This window comes from Monopterus albus, unplaced genomic scaffold (assembly GCF_001952655.1).
Source record: "Monopterus albus unplaced genomic scaffold, M_albus_1.0 scaffold6.1, whole genome shotgun sequence".
In the NCBI taxonomy this organism is placed as follows: domain Eukaryota; kingdom Metazoa; phylum Chordata; class Actinopteri; order Synbranchiformes; family Synbranchidae; genus Monopterus; species Monopterus albus.
In genome coordinates this window covers 4,173,075-4,197,626 of record NW_018127886.1, presented here as the reverse complement: position 1 = coordinate 4,197,626, position 24,552 = coordinate 4,173,075, and the positions used below count along the sequence as shown (strand labels likewise).

The window sequence follows — 24,552 nt, the reverse complement described above, 5'->3', positions numbered from 1 at the left end:
ATATTTATTGACCTAAAAAAAGCATTTGACACAATCAATCATGAATTATTAATGGACAAGTTAGAAAAATATGGGATCAGGGGAATGGCTCTGCAATGGATTAGAAGTTATTTGACACAGAGGCGTTAATTTGTGAAGTTAGGTGAATACCAATCGAGTGAGCTGGATATTGTATGTGGAGTGCCTCAGGGTTCTGTTTTGGGACCTAAATTATTTATACTATATATTAATGATATATGCAAGGTTTCTGATTTAGTGAAAGTGGTTTTGTTTTCTGATGACACTACCATATGGGCATCGGGTGAAAACCTACAGCAACTCTCTGGACGAGTTTCACAGGAACTTGAGAAGATAACGAAATGGTGTGATAGTAATATACTATCTCTGAATCTGGATAAAACTAAATTTATGGTATTTGGGAATCATAGACTAGATAAAGAACTGCAAGTGAAAATCGGGGGAGCTAATATAGAATGAGTATATGAAATTAAATTTCTAGGTGTCATAGTTGATGACAAATTGTCCTGGAAATCTCATATCAGATATATTCAGCACAAAATAGCAAAAAATATATCGATATTGGCAAGGGTTAGATATATTTTGGACGGGAAAGCACTACACATTTTGTATTCCTCACTGATCTTACCATACTTAGAGTATGGCGTTGAAAACTGGTTAACAAGCTGTAATAATCTTTTAGTAGATTACTTGCGTGGTGTAGAACAAAATTATCTATGTAGAGATACTGCTTGCAAACCAATGTTGGTAAGATGATGTTATGGGGTAGGACTAGATAAGTCTAACTTCTTCCTACCCCGTTCATCAAGCATGTACTAGGTATAAGCAAATTGAAAATGGATTAGCATTTGTGGATATGTGTGAAATTATGTGTGTTGACATATCGACTGTCTTTACATGCTTGAAAGAATAAATCAAATCAAAAATCAAATCAAAAGGTCAGCAGACCTTATAACAGCACAAACACGACCCACCACCCCCTTAAACTACCAAGTCTACATTTGTATTTCTAGCAAGTAGTAAATGGCCTCACATGTGATTGAAAAACTGAGAAACTTCCGTCATTTGGGTTGGTGAAGGTTAATAATGGGTATGGTGGATTTTTTTCCCCTCTCTCTCTCTACAGGGCACAAGCTGAAAGGCAAAACGTCAGCGGGCATAACTTATAAAATCCACGGTGGTTGCTGGGTAATTACCCAGTCTCTCAGTCAGCACTTTTCAATCAAAGCCTTGTTATTTATGGCCGACTGAAACAAACACTAAGGTAGGCTTTGTTTTGCCCTTGAGTAAGACACTAAAATCCCCAGTTACTGCCATCAAATATTTAGTCCCTCAGATGAAATCCATAAATCAGTGCTAATGAATCCAAGTCAGACAATCTGAAGTGCTGATACCAAGGCAATACCACGATGATGACAGAACTAGATTTTCAGTCCCTGCGTGTTTCACAGAAGCCACACTAGACTTTAGTTTTGATACCACAAGGAGCATACACCTTATTTGGATAAGGATTACTCGGTTAGCTCTGTGGCTTAACGGCACTTCAGGCACTAAATGCTTATTCAGCAGAAGCAGCGCAGATCTATGGAGCACCAGGTAAACTAATTGTCTGTAAAGCCAGTGTCTATTAACATTAATCTGCTTAAAAGAAGGTCGACTAGCTAATAATGAGCTTGAGAAAACATCCAGACAAGAATGATGAACTATGAAGAAAACACCCGTTGACAACGAGAGACAAATGCAGTCATCCACCCAAACTAAACAATCTACTCCTTCATGTTACGCGAAGTATACATTCTCAACTATGCAGTGAAAAACCGGAATTATAAAGCACCTCCTAACGCAATGCCAACCAAAGTTCATTTGCTGCACAAGACATTAGCTTAAGATGAAAAAATGTAAGAAATAATTGACATATGCTGCTTTGATGTGCCCAAGCTGATTCATGTGCAGTTATAGTACACAGGTTGTATTGTGACATGGCGCTGCCACCAGCCCTAATGATGTGTGGATGAGACAGCACAGATACTGTATACTCACACACATATACAGAAGCCCTGTATTTTTCACATCCACTGGCCAAATCCAATTTGTCAAGACCCTTCTACGACTCACTTACGAAGCTGCGGTCAATGGAAATCACATTTCCGTGATTGGACATCCCATTATCCTGTTCATCCAGACCCACATTGGGGGATAGAGCAGGGCTGAGACGGATGCCCAGGACAGACCAGAGCTGCGGCTCCAGCGAGTCCGTCGCCTTTCAGAGGGTAAAAGCCTGAAATTTTAGTCATAAGTGTTCTTTAAATTCATTATCATCTTAACACGCCAGCGGCACAAGTGTCGGGGGAGGGAAAGCCCTCTTAAACAAGGTTAGTGGATCCATTTAAAGCTTCACAGTTGCTGTGTCACACGCAAGTCTCAAGAAATGAAAAACTTCCCCTCCCATAATGAGGCTGCACAAGCTGCTTATAATGCAGCTGGGGACTTTGAGGTTAATCAATGAACAGCTTTTGCATTCTATCTGTCCAGAGACTGACTGATTTCTGAATCATGCAAGTTTGTTTATGTGCATACTGAGTGTTATACAAACCAGATTCCAGATTAAGGATGTCTTAATTTCTGTTATTTTACATGGGACAAAGTTTTATAAAAGAGGTAAATAAAAAACATAACCCAACTTTTTAATTTCTGTTTGTGTGTGTGTGTGCCTGTCAGTGAGTGGCAGTGCTCCTCAGAGCCCATTTGATTCAACTTAATGAGGTGACCTTAGTGTAACCCCACATGTATGTGTGTTTGCATGTATAAAAATGTGAGCACAATTATTGACTTCAATCAAAACAGGCTTTTAGGAGATGCAGTCCACATTCTTTTGACAAATCTAATCTAATTCGTGTACAACTCCTGAGCACTCTTCTCTCCCCATTACTGTGAATATTTTCAGTTTTGACAATTAGTCAGCCATTTACTGATTCACACTAAAAGGCAAAGTGTAAATTACATGAATAAACCACCATCATTTCTGAAATCATTTAAGCTGTATTCCTAATTCATACCAGTTGTATTATTATTATTATTATTATTGTTATGGATTGATGCAAACTACTTCTCAAAAATAACAGTGATAATATTGAAACAACATATTCCTGTTAAGCATTTTCATTTCTTCCCAATTTGATGGAAAACAAGTAGGATGAGGATCCAGAGAAAATGCGTTTTTACTATTCTGAAATGTTTCTGAGGAGCATTCACTACTTCCTCTGATTAATCTTAGTCTCTCTCACCAAACCTGTTTTCACTTACTTCATACCCACAGCTCTGTCTTTTTTTAACTCTTGATCGAGCAGCAAGAACAGATGCACATAAAAATGAACGTTGATTCTACAGCTAGTTCATTCATTTCAAATTCAAAACGTTCCTCACACTTAAGCTGAAAAAGTGCAATAACATGACATGAAGACATAACTAAACATTATGATTAAGCTGCTCTCAAGCACAGCACAGGATGGGGTGAAGCAGACTGTGGTGACTCAGGTGACTCAGTCTTTCAAAATCAAGTCGAGACAGATACACAGAGACTTGGCAGCAGGAACAAAACGCAAACCAACAAACCAATTAACACTTTCCAAGCTCAGCACAAATCCCTCCATTAGACATCTCAAAGCAAACGCCATAAAAAGATTTTTTTTTTTTTGAAACACAGGTCTTTGGCTGTTCACCTCAAAATGAGCCTTTAACACCTCAAAATCTCATTTGATGAAAATACCACACACACAACTGAGGTGCCATCCGCTTTTAGAGGATCTAAAGAGAAGTAAACAAAATGGACGACATTACTGGTAATTATTTGTTACAAAAGTGACACCTCAGATTCTCACATGGCATTGTCTTGTGATTTCATTACAAAATATAAGCATTTTGAGGTACAGTCAAAGCCTACACATTTACAACACAATGAATCAGTGTCAGTCAAACAGCAAAAGTTAAAATAAATAAATAAATAAATAAAAATTGTAAAAGGTTGGGGATTGAAATCTGATATAAGAGTGACCCTCACCTCTTTCTCATGATACTGTAATGCAAGTCGTCCTCCTGCTTGATGTGGGCATGATCCCCACTAGCCCGTTCACTGCCTTCACTGTCGTCACTGCTGAAGATAGAGGCCAGCTCCTTCTTGGGCACCCGGTTTGGGGGAAGGGGGATGGTGCGTTTCTCAGCCAAGCGCCCACGATTCTGCACCCAAGCACAACATAGCACAAAGAAAAGCAGACACTTTAGTAATAAGATTTACTATTCCTAGACACTAAAGTGCTCATCCAGGTGCATGTCTCTTTTTTTTTAAATTGCAACTTGCTGAACTTTATTTTTAATGTACAGACAGAATGAATCAAGACTCCAAAGCAAAGCTTTTCTAGTTTTATTTTGCAGTACTGACTGCCTATTTTGTGTTCTGTTATATTGATAAAATCAGTAATTCCCAACCAAGTGTTTGCACACTACAGGAGGTGCTGTTAGAGCTGCAAGAGTGGATGTGGAAAGATTGTGTAGTAGTTTGATTAATTAATAAAAAAAAATAAAAAAAAGAAATTTCAATTTGATTATATATACACACACACAGTACACATATTGTGTCAGCTGTAAGATCTGAAGACAATGCGTTTTTAAGATCAAAAAGACATTACAACTAATTAGCTTTGCTTTGGGAACTATTCTTTTACTGTGAGAACACTATGTGTAATTTGAAACGCATATAGCTAATGAGCATTTTTGCCATCAGTCTTTACTAACTACCCCATTAGTCCAAATTGAAAACCTATTTAGAAAAACAATAGCACAATAAACAATAGTAAATCAGGCCCGTTGCTGTGGCACTCCATACTGTGGTCTGGTGCACCCCGTTTGCTTTAACTGGCGTCCACCTGTGGCAAACTGAATTGACTGGACATGGTTTAGAAATGTACACACCTGTGTATGCAAGATTCCACAATTCATACTGTATGTCAGTACAAACTGTTAACCATGAATCCCAAGGAACTCCTATAGACTTCCATGATAAAATTCTGTGGTAAGGCATAAATCAGAGCATGATTATAAAGCTTTTTCTGGAGTACTGTAGCCTAATAGTGAAATTGAAGAAGTTTAGACCGACCAGAACTCTTCCTAGAGGGAAAGAAGGCCCTTGGTCATGGAGGTGACCAAAAACACAATGGCCACTCTAAGCCCACGTTCAAACTGAGCTTCAAAGGTATTAAAAAACACAACTCTCCTTATTCATTTCTTTGGGCGATTGCATTCACCACAGCTGGCACAGCACTGCAGGGGGCTCCAGAGCTTCAGAAGGCCTCTGTAGAGATGGAAGAACCATCTCAGTAGCTCTCCATCTATCAGTGAAAGCCATATGACAACCCACCTGGGGTTTGCCAAATGACATTCAAAAGACTCTGAGCACACGAGGGGAAATACTGTCTGGTCTGATGAGACAAAAAAATTAACTCTCTGGGCAGAACTCCCATCCCTACAGTGAAGCATGGCGGTGGCATCATCATGCTTTGGGCGTGCTTCTCAGCGACAAGCACAAGGGAACTGGTACAGAACTGAGGAAAGGATGAATGCATTCAAATACAGAGAGGTACTTGAAAAAAAACCTACTCCAGAGTTCACTTGACCAGAGACTGGGAGACGCTACCCCTTTCTGTCCTTGAGTGGCCCAGGTAAGGCACAAATGTAAAACTCCAAAGAATATATGTGGAGAGACCTAAAGATGGTAGTTCAGACACTTCTGATTCATGAGTTTGAGAGGATCCAGGTCTCTAAAGCTTGTAAACACTCACCAAAGAGGACCTGAAGCTATAATTCTGGCCAAAGGGGCTTCAAAAAATACTAAATTAAGGGTCTGAATACTTTTGTCAATGAGAAATTTCAGATCTTATCTTTAATAAATTTGCAAAAGATTCTAGATATATGTTTTCACTTTGTCATTGTTGCGGGCTATTGCAATTTTATGCATTTCAAATAAAATTTACTGAAGGAGCTGAAAGCAAATATAAACAGCTAAATGTAATGATAAACCACTGTTAATATATGTTGTGCATATATATACATATATATATGTATATGTTGTGATCCTGACTTTTACAGTCATTTTGGTTTAAATACATCGCTACAAGTAATGAATACACACTGAATTGCTAACTAATGCATAGGAAAAACATCGTATATATAGTAAATTACCTTTATGTAATAAATAGTGTTAAATAAGATGAGGCTTGAAGCCATTTTAAAAATGATATCCATTGGAACTGAAGAAAAAAAAAATCACAAAAAACTGAACCACTCAATCACAAAATATTGTCTTAAAATATTTTCAGCAAATTCAAATTCATTTACAAGCTTACAACAAAAACTGGTTAAGTGGCAACAAAAGAAATGTCAGTTTATTGTAGCTGGTACCCGTGAGCCAAACTGAAACCAAAACAACCTAATCTGCAAGACTGACATTCAGCCTCCAGCCAGATATCATCAAGCTGTGTGAACTCTTTGTGAATAAATTATAAACTAATAGTGAAAAAACCATCCAGTGCTCTATGTTAGGTCAACTGGGTATGTGTGCAGTCTTTTTAATTTCTTTCAACAGCATCAAACACAGAAGAATCCATTTGTATCATACTTTTCTACTCCAACACCAAACTGATGGAGTACACAAAAGTTGGTGGGTGCACTGAGGATTTTATTTTTCCAAAGCTGCCAGGAGTAAGCAGAGAAAAGAAGAGATAAAGAGGAAACGAGGAGAGCGTGGCCCTGGGGCGTTTGAAAGTGAAGCTGGGTGACCTTTAATGTGACCTCAAGAGGTCACTGCAGATTAACATGGCTCTATCACAGAGAGATGGGACAAGGGAGCAAAAGAGGGGAGAGAGGAGCAGAGGAAGAGTAGAGAGATGGGAGTAGTGAGAGAAGAGGCTGAACCAGGGGAGGAAACTGGAGAAGAGCAAGGGGAAGACAGGCTGAAGAGAAAAGTTAACAAGGAAGAGAGAGAGAGCAGATGTGGATTTGTACAGGACAGAGAAAAGAAAAGCTGAGAAAAAATACAGAAATGAAAGAGAATGTGGTGAGTCCAAACATAAGAGAGGCAAGGTCTGCCCAGTGTGGGAGAGTGGACTTGGATTTCAAACTGTATTCCACTCTCTATCTAGGCCTGTGCCTACATCTCTTACTCCCGGACGCCTTCAAGCCCTCCAGCTATCCCTTCCACCACACACAAGCCTGCTCTCCACCAGTCCTCCCTGCTTCCATCCCAGGAGGCGTGGCAACTTGAGTGGCAGGCGGGGGCAGGAGGAGGGATCTGGGGGCTGCTAGCCAAGAGGCAAACAGGTGCAGCCCCTCTGGAATCTATCAAATGGCAGACATTAAAAAGTGTTGGGAGGGGGAAGTCAGAGAAAGATGAAAACATCCCCTAGGATGAGCAGGCCACAAAGTTCTGCTCACGCCTCTCTTCTGTTTATTCCTTGAAGAGAGATTTTTTTTTCCTCCTTTCTTTTTTCTGTTGGAGCTCTGTACAAGTTCTGCTCCAGCGTTTGAGCACAGTGCATCACTTTCTGATACTCTTGCTACCTCCACCCAAGGCTTCGCTGTGGGATGTTAGTGCTGAAGCCTCAACAGGACAGTGAAACATCACAACAGAACAACACTCATCCATGAATGCAACCCAGTCAGATCTGTCAGGCACCCACACCAGTTAAACACAATTTCTCCACCTCCAACTTTATTTATCGATCCCCTCACATCGTCAAGGAAAACACACGTGCACATGCACCACACATGCACCTGTTCCTTAGAATTCCCTTCCAAAGCAGGGTGTTTTACTTGCAGCATGCCAGCAATACAGTGCATACAAGAACAGTTTGTCTATGAACAGTCGTGACTGTGGCTGTGTGTGCCAGTGTGTAGACAGCCACCCACATGGCTGTGACATACCCAGGCTGACAGTCCCCCACCCTCCCTTCGCCTCCTCCCGGAAAGCCCCGATCCTTTCTTTAGTGGCACTGACGCAGAACTGGGGGTGAGCTCCCACTGCTTCCGGCAACACTTCCGCAGCACGGGGGAGGGCTCTCCGAAACAAAACACAAAGCAAAACACACCTCTGGCAGCCCACGTAGGGGCGCTCAAAGGAAGGGCGCCTGAACATTCACGTTCATACGTACACACACACACAAACACATGCCTGCATGCAGGGCTGAGGCAACCTTACTGTGTGTGGTCAACCTCCTTTCAGCCATGGAAAAAAGTCTCTCATAAAAGTCCCACTAAAAGCACCTCTATGAATACCGCCTCCCACGCTTTCTGTCTGACAGCCAGGCAGCCAAGAAATATATCTGTGCTTCACATTAACATGCTAGAAATACAAAAGACACAGATGTACACATGCACATGCATTAGGACACACTGACTAACAACAGACAATTATAATGGTCTTGTGAGGACATAAGTGTTCAGTAACACTCCCTATAAACACACACTTCGTTCACATTCATATATTAGTAGGATACATGAATTCTTCAATAAATACAACATGATCCGAAATACTAGAAGTTGAACTGCAAATGTTTTAAGATTGAAATGTGAGTTAGATGTTGTGAGTCCCAACAGAAAGGGTGAACAGTAGTGTAGGTGTTCGTTATACTTATGTAACCATAGGTCAGATAAACAGAGATGCAAGTAATCTACCAGACAGAGCAATAAAAAGATTTGACATTACAGTTTATTGTGTTCCATCTTTGTGCATTATACATCTAAATCAGCCAGTTCTTAGGCCAAAGGACCAATGTGATAACTGTACAGCAAAATCTCTTGCATATCGCACCTCTTAAAATAAATTTTCACCTAACTTTTCAGTTACTGAATATAGACTTAAGGAATTTCTAGTGTCTTCTTAGTTTTTCTATATTTTTAGCAAGTTGCACTATTTTGGGATAACATGATTTTAGCATGATTAGAACTTCAATTGATTTAATTTGGAAAGTGGATGAGATTTGATATGTTCAACATTAAATGGTTTGCAGTGAACCAATAATGTAAACTGGCCTTAGTTAATAGCCGCATATTTTACACTGCCTTCCAAATTTTCAAGTCCACCCGAGGTTTCAGGGGAATCGAATTCTGTTTATTGTGTTGGGCTGAGACTTACCCAGGTACTGGATACACTGTAGTAATTTGGTTCATTAGATTACTGAAAACAATCCTGAGGCAAGAGGTCAAAAGTACTCCAGTATGGTCATCATGAACCAAAAAACATCCTCTGCATTCATTTCTGTTTCTTTGGGAGATGTTGGTAAGAGTGCTAAGGAAAGGAAAACTATCGTGAGTAATGAGCTTACACCGTATAAGTATCTGTAACTCATTTGGGTGGCATAGTAATGGCTTGGTCTTAAAGCAGCCAAATGCTGTTGTAGTGAAAACTATACAGGCTCATATCAGAGCTACAGCACATTAACCAGAAAAGGTGTTTAAATTCTAGCAGAAATTATAAGATGAATGTTTTCTCTCTAAAATTTCAGACTTTTAAATGAGCTCTTGGTGGAAAAGAGGACTAATAAGTGTGCTGCCTTCTTTCTCCTTGCGTTATTTCCTGAAAGGTGCAGTGCCCTGCTGCTGGCTCCAACCAGAATTAGCAGGCGCACACCCACACACACAAACATGTGCGCGCAGTGGTAGCCGCCCATGACATTCCTGCAGCTGCGGCGCTCTCCTTCCCTCGCACGCGCCCCCCCAGCGATCTCCCTGGGGGACGAATGCCTAATGAGTCACGCGCCTGTCTGCCGTTACCTCGCAGCATGTGTATGTGTGTGGAGGCGGGATGGCGGGCCGTCTTGGCGCGAGCACTAGTGGAAAAGGGGAGGGGGAATGAGGAGGAGACGATAGAGAAGGAGAGAGGAAAAAAATGAGCAAGGGGGAGGTAGCAGAGGGGGTGAAGCGGTCACTACCACGCTCACATAAAAGCTCTGAAACAAGGCCAAAACAAACTAGTGTGACCCTGAGATCCAGTTCATCACAAAATACGAATGACAAATTCTCAACTTTTAGTCTCACCTCCTTATCTCTGACTTACCCACACTGGAATTCATCAGGGTGTTTCCACAGGCACACCTATGATGGATGATTAGCTATAATTTTTTTCATATTTTGTCAAACTGGGCTCTCTTGGTATGCAAATAGCACTGGTATAACCCAATTTCTGTGAATAATCCATGGATTTATTAAGGAGAACTGGATACTAGATTACCGGACGGCCCCTGTTCATTCCTTTAAAAGTTGCTCAGAAAAAAAAAAAAAATCTTCGTGCTTCTGAATTCCAGCCATAAAAATTACCCTGATGCTCGGCACACTTCAACATTTTTGGGCCCATAGTTTGATTAAAGTGTTTACAAGGTTTGCAATATCCCAATAACAACATAGTCAGGATAACGTCTGTCAAGATTTCTAGCTGCCAGCAGAAAATGTCTCACTGACTCCACAAAACAAGAAGATAATGAAAAGAAAAGCTAGTGTTTGTTTTGACAAATTCACCAAGTTTCTTAAAAGAACTACTACCTGCTGTCATCACAAAATAATTTTGGTGTTTTAATTTTTGTTTCAGCTACGAACATGACACTGTTTGCTTATAAAAACACCAATTTGCATCTACTGTACTCCATGACCTTCCTGGTGCATGTTCAGAATCAAAATAGTGAAAGAAATCAGACAAAGGAACATTAGACTTTACAGGCCACAAAACAACTGACAAGCCTTATATTTGCCTAATCAGGTTATAATCACATTCTTAATGCACACATGAAAACACTGCAATATCTCCAAGAACACCTGTAAATAAGCCCACATTTGTACAGGTCTATAATCAGTATTCACTGTCCAGTGTGACAATTTATATTTTGGTACCACAGTTTCTACTTCTCTCTCATAAAAGGCCATCACTGTGCTTTTCCTTTTACTCTGACATATCAGACTAGTAATGCTGAGTCGCTGCTTGTTCATCTTTCTGTCAATCTGTCTGTACTACATTCCATGTTTCTAAAACATAAGAGGAAAACATTCCTTTTTGTTTTTTTTTAACATCTGTGGTGACAGAATACATGAGCTTATTTGTAAAACATCCTGCGACACCTAATTCACTTAAAGACAATCAGTCATGTTTTGCATGTTTAAAACTAAAACAAAGATGACAGAGTTTCTACTTTAATGTTGGTGGAGGGCTTTTGCCTCGTCACTCTTGGTTTGCAGCGAAAATATTTCTGACCAAGCAAATAACAAGGACACAAATAAATATATTTTTCTGAAAGGGTAAAATGAGAACACATTTGAGGGGGCGGTTGTGGCTCAGGAGGTAGAGCGGGTCATTTCCTAACCGGAGGATTAGCGGTTCGATTCCCGGCTTGTCCAGTCAACGTGTCGAGGTGTCCTTGAGCAAGACACTGAACCCCCAGTTGCTCCCGGTGATGTCACCGGCGTGTGAATGCGTGAGTGCTTGGGAGTGCGAATGGGTGAATGGCCGAATAATGTGAAAGCGCTTTGAGTGTGCTGTAAAAGCATAGAAAGGCGCTATACAAGTATAAGACCATTTACCATTTGCACTGGCAAAAGGTGCGACTCAACAAATCTTTTTTGTTTGTCAAAAGATGCATATGAAGAGCATCTCCAGTCACAGTAAGTGTGGCATTTTATATATTTTAGCACATTCTACCATACAAACAGCTGTCTGAATGAACGGATGGAGAGATGCAATACTAAAAATACTGCACATGTTCAGTCAGTACTTTTGAAGTTTCAGATACGTTTTTGTGAGAGGAGTTATTTAGAGAAAGGTAATGGTATGTTTTGTTTAAAGTTAAGATTCTGGTTTGATATTAAAGTACAGCCTAGATGGTATCACATGCTGTGCACTGTTTCATACACTGTACAAAGAACTTCAAAAACTACATTTTCCATGACATCAAGCATCAACCTGATCAAGTACAACTCCTTATAAGTGCAAATGTGCCGATCTGATTCTAGACAGCTCTGGGTGTATGTGTGGTTTATGAACAGACTCTAGGCATCGCTCGGTTTGTTCAAGGCCGTGTGAGAGAAAGTGAAAAAAGTGAGAAGGCACTGTAGGGCGGACAGGCATGCGACCAAGTCCCCCATCTCCCCATACACACTCATTCTCTCCTGCACTCATGGCCCCCATGCGCTGAGTTGAGCGGGCAGTTGCAACCCAGTGGAGCGGCACAGGGCAGTGGGGGGGAGTAGGGGGAGAAGGAGAAGAGGGTGAGGTGCAGAGAGGGCGAGGGGCGGTGGCGAGGAGGGAGGGCTACTGGGGCGATGCTGGGAGGTCAGTGACGGTGCAGTCAAGCGTTGCCAGTGTGCCTCTCGCCCTCCCCTTTCCCTCTTGTTTCTCTCTCCCCTTCCTCCTCCCTTATTCACTCTCTCTCAGTGTTTGGATAGGCTCACCAAGGCCGCCACAGGGGAGCTTTATGGACAGGTAACGACTGGGCCTTTGTCTCCCCAGGCAAACACAGGGGAAGTGGAGTCGAGCATGAAGTTATGGTTGGTAAATTAAACTGAATCCTGACAATAACTAGAATCTCACATGCCATTTAAAGTTTGACACAAATGCACTAGGACAGTTAATTACATATACAGTACTCCTTGATGACGTTTATGATGTACACAACTTTACATGCACTTCATTTAAGTAATCAAGGTGTTGATCATTTGAATTATGAGCAGTTACGACATGCAGGGGAAAACCCAGAGAAACTCAGATGAACGTTCTTTATCCTTTCAAATAAAATCCAGCCAATAGGCTTCTTTTGGGGTTTATCTATCTTTAATCTCTCATATTGACTTTTTAGCACTTTATTAGTGTTAAAAATATTCTAAAGGTTTACTTTGGATTGTATATACAGTACACACAGATTATAATGATCACCAAACTCAGAAATGATCTACTTTCTTACAACCACATCACGAACCAACGTTAATATTATCAATTTTACTTTCCTGTATTCTTGTGCTTATATAAATGCCTACGAGTGTATTTATGAATGTTTGACTGCAAAACTATGGCAGCACAGAACTAACTGCAAAGGCCTGATGTGACAGGGCAAGCCTGCAACTATCAGAGAAAATCACATACACACACACACACACACGTTGGGTGGAGGATTTCAGAAGTATCGCTGTTGGCTTTGTCACCACATTTGGCTCATAGAGAGACTAACTTATTTTAGTTGTCCACACCCATACACACACATGCATTCATTCAATTTGTAAATATGCACTTTAAACACTTTAAGAAGCTCACGCAACAGCAAATACATAAGCACAAGCTAACACCCATACGCACACATTTAACTCTCTATCCTTTTGGCATCTGGCAGAAATGGACAGCAGTGGCAGCTAATGGCTAATTTACTAAATTAAACTGTTTAATTTAATTATTCATAGATCGAAAGACAAGAGGCATTAAAGTGTTATTAGGCAGTTACTGTATTTCCATGTCTAAAAACATATTCATATTTCCCAACTGGATTAAAATCCACAGTGAATTATCAAATTATCAGAGGCTCACTCAGTCAATAATTTGTCCGATACACAGAGGGACGCACACAAAAGTGCAGAAATGCACTCAACACAATCATGGTTGTGCACACCTCTGGGCCAATCACAGATTCCACTGTTACCATAGCAACCTAGCCTGAGCAACATGCATGCAAGCACGCATACAAACACACAGCATGCACAACCCATAGCAGCATACAGTACATAGTTGATCTATTAAGCCAACTCCATCACAAACTAGCTCAACTTCTATTATTTCACTCAATATGGTGCACTTTAATTTTAATTATCTTTTGCCCATTAACTCTATTGGAAATGGCATTATGAAAATGAGATCATAATTTATATGCAAAAGTGCACAAGTCTGTGTTAGTGCATAGATGTCTGAGTATGTGTGTGTTTAATTCCCCTTTGCAAAAGAAGCCCTTGATTGGAGGAGGTCTTTACGAGCCGGAGGAGGGGAGTGTAATTTCCTCTCGGCCTCCGCCAGTTCCGCCAGAGGAAGCCCACCCCCCCCGGGAGGAGACACACACACACACACACACACACACACACACACACCCGCACAGCAAGCCAGCCAGTCATCGAGAGCATACAAATAACCTGCACGCATTAAGATACAGATACAAAGTAACACATACATACTGTATGTACAGACAATAACACAAACACACAGTTACATATATAAGGTTATACAGACAATACTGTTTACATATAAAACATGACACATATGGGGCCAGACACACATAATACGTAACATCAACTTCAAAGAGCAACTTTCCAAACTTGATCAGCGTGTAATAACGGGCTAAAACAGAAAGACAACACGCCCATACAGCTAGCATATCAATCATAAAGTGACTTGATTTCAGGATGTGGAGGAAAAACATTATCATCATATTTAAATTCTAAAGTGCTGGGTGTAACAACAGTTCAGTTTGTGTCATGTCAGTTTAAATAGCTTGTGTTCAGGCCTACACAGCAAATTAACTTCCATGAGTTCTGAGCAGGCAGGTGAAACGTTTTCCGACCAGCTGCTGCACTTTTTTTTATGATCGCTCGCCTCATACCTATAGCAAAACAAGATCACTCGAAGTTCAGCTGTCAAACTTTCAAAATATATGTCTGCATGGGGTAATTTGTGCCAGTAGGCAGGCAAGCAGGGTGTGTGTGTGTGTGTGTGTGTGTGTGTGTGTGAGAGAGAGAGAGAGAGAGAGAGAGAGAGAGAGAGAGAGAGAGCACTCATCAGTGAGGGAGTGCTGGCTGCCATGCCCTGAGGGGAGTCAGTGTGGAGAGAAGGAGACGCCAGTACAGGCCATTCAAGTCCCACTGCCTTGCCGCCTCTGCCTACCTCCTCACATGGAACTGCCAACATACTTAGTCTATGTGTGTGCGTGTGTGTTGGTGCGTTAGACTTCAGGCTTCACCACCAGACAAGAAAAGGAAGAAAGGGAGAGAGGGAGAAAAGACTGCAACAACAACCTTAAGGCTCTCATATGCCTGCTTACGTCAATAACAAAAGTTCTATTCCGTCACTGCTGTAACTGAAGTGGAACTGTTCAAGCCCTAACAAGCCAGAAGTCAATCACTCTGATGTCTGTAATGAGCCAACACACTCATATTCATACTCACATTCTCTTGTGTAAAAAATAAGATGTGTGCTTTTCTACTATCTGTTTCCTCTGCCCTCTGCTGCCCTCAGGTAATTCGATTTGGCTGAACCCTATGTGTTAGTGTACAGGTCTTCATTCTTGGCTGTGAAAAATGTCACCAGTTTAGCTGTATCACTCAAACACCTCCGGCTTATCAACACCGCCTTTGCCTTGCGTGCCACGCACACAATAATCAGCAGTAGCCACGCTCAGTAGCTTGCTAAGCCTCTTACACCCTTCCCACAAGATTAGTGCTTGGGAGCAACGACAGATGCGCTCCGTGGTGATAAAAAACACACACACACACACACACCCAACCCACTGCACCTGTGTGAACAGATTTGGCAACGGTGAGCCGGCAGCGTGCCTGCTCAAAGCTGACACACATACACATGCAGACACAGAGTGGTGATGCCGTAATCGTGACACACCTGCAAGGCCTCGAGGTTTGGCACCGCGCCCCTGGCCGAGGCCTGAGGGAAGCACTGGGCAAACAAAAGTTTAACAGCCAGGTGAGGAAGCTGATTCAATGAGACAGAAGAGTCAAGCCAATGATGCCTAACGTCCAGCAGCCACACTGAACAGTATAATGCTTCCATATAAAAAGCTGTTTGATACTGTGTCTGTGAAAGACTGAAAGTGGATCTGATTTTCATGCTGAGGAAAATTATCATCAAAGTTTGCCTGTCGGGTCTTTACCATCAAGGTTACAAAGAAAGACAGTGCTCCAGCATATACCAATATGCATCCACTGTGTCATGCACATAGAGAAGGGTAACACAACACATCACGATAAAATGTAGACTTGCTTTAACACAAGTTAAACTAAATTTAAACCACAGACTGAGGAAAATAATTACTTCACTTGCTATATCCAAACAAGTACCCATTCTTTAACTGAGAAAAAAACTATATTACTTCATACTTACCATATTTTACCACAACAAATACTAGACAACATCTATTCTTTAAAAAAATTTGCATCATATCAGTTATATCAGTGTTGCCTGCATCCACTGTGCTCACCATCACCAGTAAGGAGTATTCTTGACCACCACAGTTACCAATCCAGCATCTTTCAACCCTTTCAGCTGCAAAGAAGTTGTCCTCAAGTCAAATAGAAGGTACATTTCCTAAGTATCTTCTTCTAGTTATAACATTTACACAGCAAGCAAAGAAAAAGGCACCAGTAAGAGAGAAGATAAAAGAATCTTACCACTGGAGATGAAATTCGACAGCCAGGACAATCACAGATTGGAGGATGCACCTGCAAGATTCCTTTGGACATAAGAGTCTTGAGACTTTTCCCTGAATAAAGAAAGAAAAAAAACAAAACAGGAAACCTTCAGTGAATATACAGTATACCACCATATTCTCTAGCCAGTAAACCCATTTCCTCCATGACACAGCATGTCATGAGATGTAACCTACTTGCTCGAGAATGGGCCCTTATTTCAGCCCATCAACTCAGGACTCAAAAGTTTTCAGTACAAATATTTTCAAAAATCAGCCAATAGAAACAGTATATAACTGAAGGAATCAGTGCCTACAGACAGACTTGCCTTGTCTCTCTACAGTTTCAATGAAGTTTAAATTCGACCCACAGTCCAGTGTGGTGAGTGTGAGAAACAGCAGGCTACTGTCATCTGTCTATAAGAACTATTAAATTCTCAGGTTATCATTTTTGACCTGGGAGCAACACCCTCCCCCACATATCTTAACTGGTGTCAGTTCTGCCTCAGTAACCTTGTGTTTGTGTGTGTGTGTGTGTGTGTGTGGTGAGACAACAGAATGCACCATGCGCAATTATTGCAGAAGTAAATGTCAACATAAAAAATACCGGAACAACATAACTGTATTCGTGCTGTCAAAGTTATTATACAGAACAATCTAGGACACTCCTACAAAATATATAGCAGCTATACATTAAATTTTTAGTTGAAAGTTTGTATTGGTTGTAAATGTATCACATTCAACACTGACACTGACGTGGAATGGGCAAACCAAACGCTAATTTCAAAAACGTCTCGCTAAAACTTAACAAGCGACGTGTGAAAGTGTCAACACCCATGCACACGCGCAGCTGCACTTAAATGAACAAGGAATCCTGTAGTGAGGACAAAATCACAGTAACGGTCGCCCATCGAGTATCCATGTCTAACTTTTCACCTCAGTCCCGGTGCAGCCTTCTCCAGATGCCCCGGTGTGGTGTATGATCGCAGCACAAATTCTGTGCCAAAGCCTCGGAGGTATGTGGACGATATGCGCCTTTTCTCATCCGTCTCCTTACGCACTGACTGCTGTAACCCTTTCACTCCAAAACTCAGCAACGAACAACTGGATGCAAGTTTGTACCCAGAATAAGCTGCGACTAAAAGTGTCCCGCTCTACCCACGAACCGTGAGGACAGTGAAGGTTGTTCTTACCTTTGTGTCTAATACTCCGTTTCCAATCTTTGGCGGTCTCTCGTCCACTGACAAACTGGAACTCGTTGGGGGTGAGCCACTCACCCCTGTATTTAATTGAGGGTCCCTTACTACCTTGACACAGTTTACTGATATAAAGCAAAGCCTTGTTTTCCCCGCACTCCACCTCGATACACGGCTCCCCGTTGTCGAAGAAAGGCTGAAAGTCAGGGATGGAGGAGAACCTCTCCAGCATTAAGTCGTCCGTGTGATGGTGGAGGTGCTGATGATGAAGCGCCGACTCGTGAAGCCCCAAGTACGCGCGGTGATGGGCGAAAATGTGGTCGTACGGCGGAGGATGCGGGGTCACCACGGGGATAGCAGTGGCATTTAAAGGAGCCAAGTATTCGGACTGGTTGAACGCAGTCAATGCCATGTCGTCTCCATCTAGCCTCTCCTTTTTGATGGCAGGCATGTTAGTGAGAGCCCAGCGCCTGTAACAAGTAAAAAGCTGCTCGGCCGATCCAACTTGACCGTACTCACTCTCTGTGAGTTGGGCTGACCCAGACTTGGAGACGCTCCGCTTGGTTTTACGCAGAGCCCCCGTGTCGCCGTGAGACAGCGGTCTGGTGAAGTTGCCGGATAGATTCCCATTCAGTAGTTTCCAGCTCGCAGCGGCAGCAGCGCTCTCCGCCAGCCTCACAGGTCCTACCTCCCACATTTAATCACACTCGCTCTGTTAATACATGACATGCTGGGTAACCCTGAGCCCCGGACATTATGTCACCGACGGTGATCATTACCAGTCGCCCCCTCTCTCTCTCCCTCTCTCTCTCTCTCTCTCTCTTTGCCTTTGGGGAAATGAGGATGAGCGATTTTTTAATTTTTTAATGGTAAAATTCGGAATCGGTATCGCATCATTAAAAAAAAAAAAGCAACGCACATTAATTCAGTTTTGGGAAGTTTACACGTGACCAAGATACAATTACACAGCCAGTGAAGACAATGAAAAAGAACAGATAATAATAGTTCTCCTCTTACTTAAATCAATGTGGAAAATGGCATTAACCAGAACCATAAGCCACATAGGCTTATGTTGACATAGGCTAAGGCTTGAGTAATATTTTACATTAATACAGCTGAAACTTTGGAAATACTTGGTTTTAATCTCTGTGTGTGTCGCTGAAGTCACGCTGAAGTTCACAGACCCAGACCAAACAAGATTTGCACTCTCCGCCGCTTCTCAGCTTGGCCCATTTAAACAGCGGAGGCTCGGCGAGAGTCACAGAGAGGAAGGGGGACTGCGAGGGACGGCGCCTCGGGGCGCAAAATGGAGGAACAACAGTAGTGTGCATGAGAAAGTGGACAGTCATTTCCACTCAAGTACACGAAACTCGCCACATATATATACACAGACCATAAAATAAAACACTGCTGAATCTTTTAGCACTACAGTTCAGGTATAGTTCCCAAAAATTACTTACTTGATCTCTTGTGATCATTCTAAAAGCAACAGTCTTAAACCTGGTGTATCAGAACCGCACAAAAGAGACGGCTTGGATCACAGACAGGCCACCAGCTCTACCCATGATGTCAGCTGCAGGTCCACACACTGGGTGTGTTACGTTCCCCTTGCGTGTCTAAATTCAGCCATCTATTTGTTATACTTCACCTACAGTGTCCCCTCCAGCCCCACCAGAATACTCACCGGCTGCAGCTGCTTTGTGAGCCACTGTTGAAACTACTCAAATGTGTCAGCAACAGTTAAACGCCTCCACAAAATGTTTACACAACTTTAAGATCATAAAAAACTTTAAAAAAAACATATTTAAGGGTTTTTCCTTTCAGAAGAGCTCAGTAAAAGCTGCTGACAATCGAGTGCAACCACATTTTTTGGTATAGAAAGTTTCAAACAAGTACATTATGTGGGTAACTACTACTACTACTACTACTGCTGCTGCTTGTTGCTTTAACTGGAGTAAAACCTAAACTTGGAATCACCTTTTCGGAAACCATTCCTCTCCACAACATCTGCAGGGCTTGTTCCCCTGAGCTCCTGGAGCACATCTGACCCCCATCAGTGGAGAACCACCCAGGTGGATCTGCCACCAACACATGGAATAGCCATTCAAGCAGCAGAGGTGGGGTCCAAAGCACTGTGTGTCAGGGGCATATAAATCAGGCCAAACAGCCTCTGCCACACACAGGAAGAAGGCACGCCACACCACAGGCGGAAGCGGTGCATGAGAAGGCCCTAGACCACAGCCTGGCCAGAACTGGTATTATGCTTAACGCCAGGACCATGCAGGCACACACACGCACACACACACACACAGCAGACATTTACTGAAAGGCTTGCCAGCTACAGTGGCAAGACAATGACAGACAGTAGACTGGCAATTCTCTTTTTGGAGCTGAGGAGCTGTGATGTCTCATGGGAATTTAATGAAATTAGTGGGTTTGTGGGTCAGGAAGAGACCAAACAGGTTTTACACTCTCAAAGGAAAACAACAGTGACCTGACAGCATTTATCTTTTACCTTTACCTGTTACCTTTAAAGCGAACACAGCCTGAAAAATGAAATCAAATGGCAACATGTTTCAACTTAACACTAACGTCACTCCCCACACATTGGTGAATACAGTGATCAGCAGCAGTGACATAAATCATGAACTGCTGACATTTATGGTGTGTGTTTACAAAGCCATTTCTAGGAAGTGGAACACTACATTTCAGATGAGAAGTTGTTTGATTGTCTCCTTATCAAACCAGCCCTCACAATGCCGAAATGTCTCAGTGGAAACCTCGCGAACACGTGCGTAGGCGCTGGAGGTTGCACCACTGGGAGAGCCCTGATGAAACTAGTCATAAAGGGGGCACCCATGCCCACGCCTACACCCACTCACCATCCAACTGTGACTCATCTTTGGTGGCTCATCTCGGAGGGGTTCCCCAAACTTATACAGTGACAACACTTCAACTTTCACATCATCAAAAACTGGCCTGTGTTAACGGACTAGATTTTTCCATCAGCCTTTGTGTCTTTTTCATTAAAATGCTTGATGCGATGGGGAAACCTTGTTTAACCTTTCTACTTCATCTGACCTTTACTTACTTCTTGCCTCTTTTATTACACGGTACAAGAGCCCAGGATATAAAAACTAACACTGAAAACCCCACATCTGTTCTACAACCCACGGATTTACAATGAAGTAGGAAGTCCTGATATCAATATAGCAAATACTACAGTGAACTGGTATCTTACTATAGCCAGTTACTTCTGTTTATATTGCTTTTACGTTCTCACATGGTACAACAGAGTTTTTCTTCTGGTCCTAGAGTTTAGTTGCTTTTTAGACAATTTACATTTTAAAGCTAGAGGACACTGGATTCTGATAATAACAGTGTGCTTTGTAATATTTAAAATAATATGATGGCTTGAGATTTCACAGCAAATCTGATTATGCCTAAAATAAAAAAGTGCATCTCATACACTAATAATCGGAAACATTAAATTCTTATTTTATTTTATAACGCAGTGATATAATATACTTTTCATTGCTTCAGTCAGTGATCAGGAAGCCTCTGAACAAGTTCCACAGAAGTAAATGCCGTATTCAGTGACTGGTTTCAAATACAGAAGTGGGGAGTGACAGAAGTAGCAGAATGACTTATACCAGTTCAGAGACAATGAGGAGATGTGACTCAAAATGCAACAATACAAGTGGCTGTTGATAAAGATTCGTGTCCTCCTCTTTCAGTTTGTCTCTGTGTCAAGTGTGATTAATATGGTGAGTCTAAAATACAAAACAATAACTTACATTCCCAAAAGCAAAAAAAAGAGAGCTGAGAGTTTTAGAATGATTTTTTTTTCTTTTCAGGTGGAACAATTTCATTAATATTGAGATAAGTCCTTACCTGGTCCCTTCCAATGTGTTATGACTGTTGTGTTACACTAATGGCATTCAGATATGGCCACAAACATCAAAAGTAGTTTCACATATCCACATATTTAAGCACCATTTTAATCCCCCTTTCATTTTTGCCAGTTTATATCCAATATACCTTTGAAAAGATGGCTTCCATACGCATTGTAACTGTATTAGAAACATTTTTATCCTTTGCACTGTGGTTCACGTTTTCATTTGTCAGTAAAAGGCTACCGTCTACAGCTGTTGATAAAACTATAAAAATGAAAAAGATTCAAAGTGCTAGTGTGTTAGTGTTTGACTGTACTTTAAAAGTTGCCATTTTGAATTACATTATTCTTTAAAGCATGGAGCCACTGTATTAAGATACAGTGATGAATACGTGTAGATACAATATCCTGCCAAAAACTATCTAGCAATATACTGTGGATTCTATGGATGGTTGTATCATGAACTATCATGGACAAAAAACATCCCGATTAATTATTAATTAACAGTTAAATGTACAAAATATAGATTTAAAGCGCTTTGGCCAGTGTAACACACTGTGAGAAAGCGCTATATAAATACAGTCCATTTTACCATTTTTTTTACCATAGATTATAGAAAAACAGCACATCCTTCTACTGAAAAGCTGCAACCTGTGAAATGCTTGAGACTTTCTGTGATACATTTCTGGCAATTAATTTCATGCTGATGTAATAATCGTGATAGTATGAGGCACTTTGTGACTGAGATCAGTCTGCAAAACATCAGGGACGGTTTTCGATGAGGCACAATTTGTGTCAATCCCCAAAACCGTTATCATTATTATGTCCATTCCTTCCCGTGATCGTCCGACGGGAACCCCCTTAGAGCGGCCTCTGCACCGTTGTGGGCAGCGGCCCCGGAGCCGCAGCGCTGCCGGCGGGGGAGAGAGGTAATAAATAACCCAGGGAGAGGAGCGGAGACCGCCGGGCGGTGCACAGTCTGACCTGACAAATACTCACTGGAAAACCATCAGAGAGCGAGAGCCCACCCCTAGCGCTGGGAGCCAGCCTTCCAGACATGAGCTGCAAAATATATAGGCCTGGCCCTATTGGAAGAAAGAAAGGAAGACAGGAGCGTCTCCGTCTCCCCCGCTCATCCACCGCCGGAGACACGGCGAGAGTAATTAACAATTTAAAGCACAAGTATGATTTTTTTCAGAGGACTCACGCTTTGTCCTGTTTCCACACAAATATACGAGAAGATAAACACACTGGAGAAAATTCAATTTGCCTGAGGTGTTTAAATCAATTAATGTGTACAGTATATACCCACCAGTTCTACTCCTGTAGACTTTTTGGGAGCCTATAAAACATCCAAACATGCTTTCTGTTGTTGATCACCGTCTCTGTGCTTCTGACTCAATATTTTCCCACCTACCTCCAGTGGTATGTGGACAGGCAAACAGTATTGTACCTGCATATGATTCCTGTCATAGACCAAATACAACGGAGGTTTAACGCGTGGTACTCAAAGCATTAAAAATGATATTTTAACAGTTAAACATTGTTTAATAGGGTGTCCTTGTCCCATGATAATCCACAAATCTGTCAACAGGTGTCACGGTTTTTATTTTTTTGTATTAGATGGTTGACATATTGTTGTTGAATTGTTTTAAAAGATCATTTTCAGAGCTAAGAGCACCTCAAATTTTCATTCACCTAAGTTGTATTGGTGTGCTAGCAAAGAATCTCAGAGCTGGACATCTCAGCTGGAACACTGATATTGTACTGTCAGGAAAAACTATGCAAAGACTGTAGTTATGGCAAATAATGAGTAAGGTAAGACTTTATTGATCCCACAATGGGGAAATGCATGGTTTAGGTATTCAGGTGCCAGATCATAGGTACAAAAACATTTGGTTAAAGTTGCATTAAAAACTGTGGGTCAACAAAAAAGTGAATATTAATTGCAGGTCTGTGAAGAGAGATGCATTCTGGTCTCACGCATAAGGCAGACGCCCCCTAAATCCACCACCACCACGGTCTCAACACTAGTCTCACAGGGCACACATCTCCTTATAGTTACAAAATGCCAAAATCAAGATACTAAACTTTTCATAGAAATGACTGAACCAGTAATGTATCAGATATCTGGGCCACAATCAAAGTGTCACATTACTAACTTACACATTACCCTGGAAATCACCTTGATTCTTACTCATGGTGCTGCATTTCACCTTCTCTGCTCTTTATACCACTTGATTAAAGCAGAGAAGACAAAGACAGACTGCCTCTTACTTCAATGTTGTGCTGTAGCTGTTCTGTTCTGTACTCACTCATTCTCATTTTATCTAGATATGAAACGTCTCAGGAGTCCTGGAGGAGTTTAGCTCTCCTAAGCTGGAATTTAATATCAGAAAATGTTTCAAGGGATGCAGTCTTTGGGCTCTGCATGTGCTATGTTAGTAGACATGGAGAGAGATCACAAAATAGAAGGGGGAAACGTGGATCATTGTGCTGAATTTCTGACAGAAGTCTTTGGAAAGCACAAAATCTGGCATTTCAATAACCTCCATCTGGTGCTAGTGCTAAACAGCACATCATACTTCAAAACTTTTTATTCTCAATATGTGTCTCTAATTTGCTGACCAGGCAGTGTTTCTGGCCACTGGGTACAGTGTCTGAACAACAGCAACCACACCAGTCCCATTTTCAGTGAGGTTAAACTTAAAATTTCCAGTTTGTTTTAGGTTTCAAAACAGCTTTAACACAGTGTACGGGCCCTGTAAGCACACACAGACCTCTGTGCTATTTTTGCGGCATACCCCAAGCCTTAGGCTAAACCTTCACCAGAAATTCCCCCAAAAATATTTTACTGAACAAGTCTGGGGCCAACACAATTCTGTAACTCCAGAATTTCAGAGTTGGCAAGCAAGCAGAGTAACATTAGACCTTGGACAGGGCTGGGGGTGGGAGGTGGAGAGCT

At 41.6% G+C, this 24,552-nt stretch overlaps 1 protein-coding gene across 10 annotated transcripts in view; it reads right to left on the bottom strand.

Annotated features, from left to right (window-relative positions):
* The window catches only part of samd11 (sterile alpha motif domain containing 11), an 88,292-nt gene that overhangs the window by 32,103 nt on the left and 31,637 nt on the right, over window positions 1–24,552 (bottom strand). For 7 of the 10 annotated variants that reach the window (XM_020618434.1, XM_020618458.1, XM_020618410.1 and 4 more), the window contains 2 exons: window positions 16,480–16,571; window positions 4,076–4,251 (listed from right to left, as the gene is read on the bottom strand). In XM_020618434.1, the coding sequence (XP_020474090.1) occupies window positions 4,076–4,251; window positions 16,480–16,571 (268 nt within the window). Of the gene's footprint in view, window positions 1–4,075; window positions 4,252–16,479; window positions 16,572–17,432; window positions 17,542–17,689; window positions 18,392–24,552 lie in introns of those variants that run through there. The other 3 variants (XM_020618392.1, XM_020618401.1, XM_020618466.1) reach the window with 2 other exon arrangements.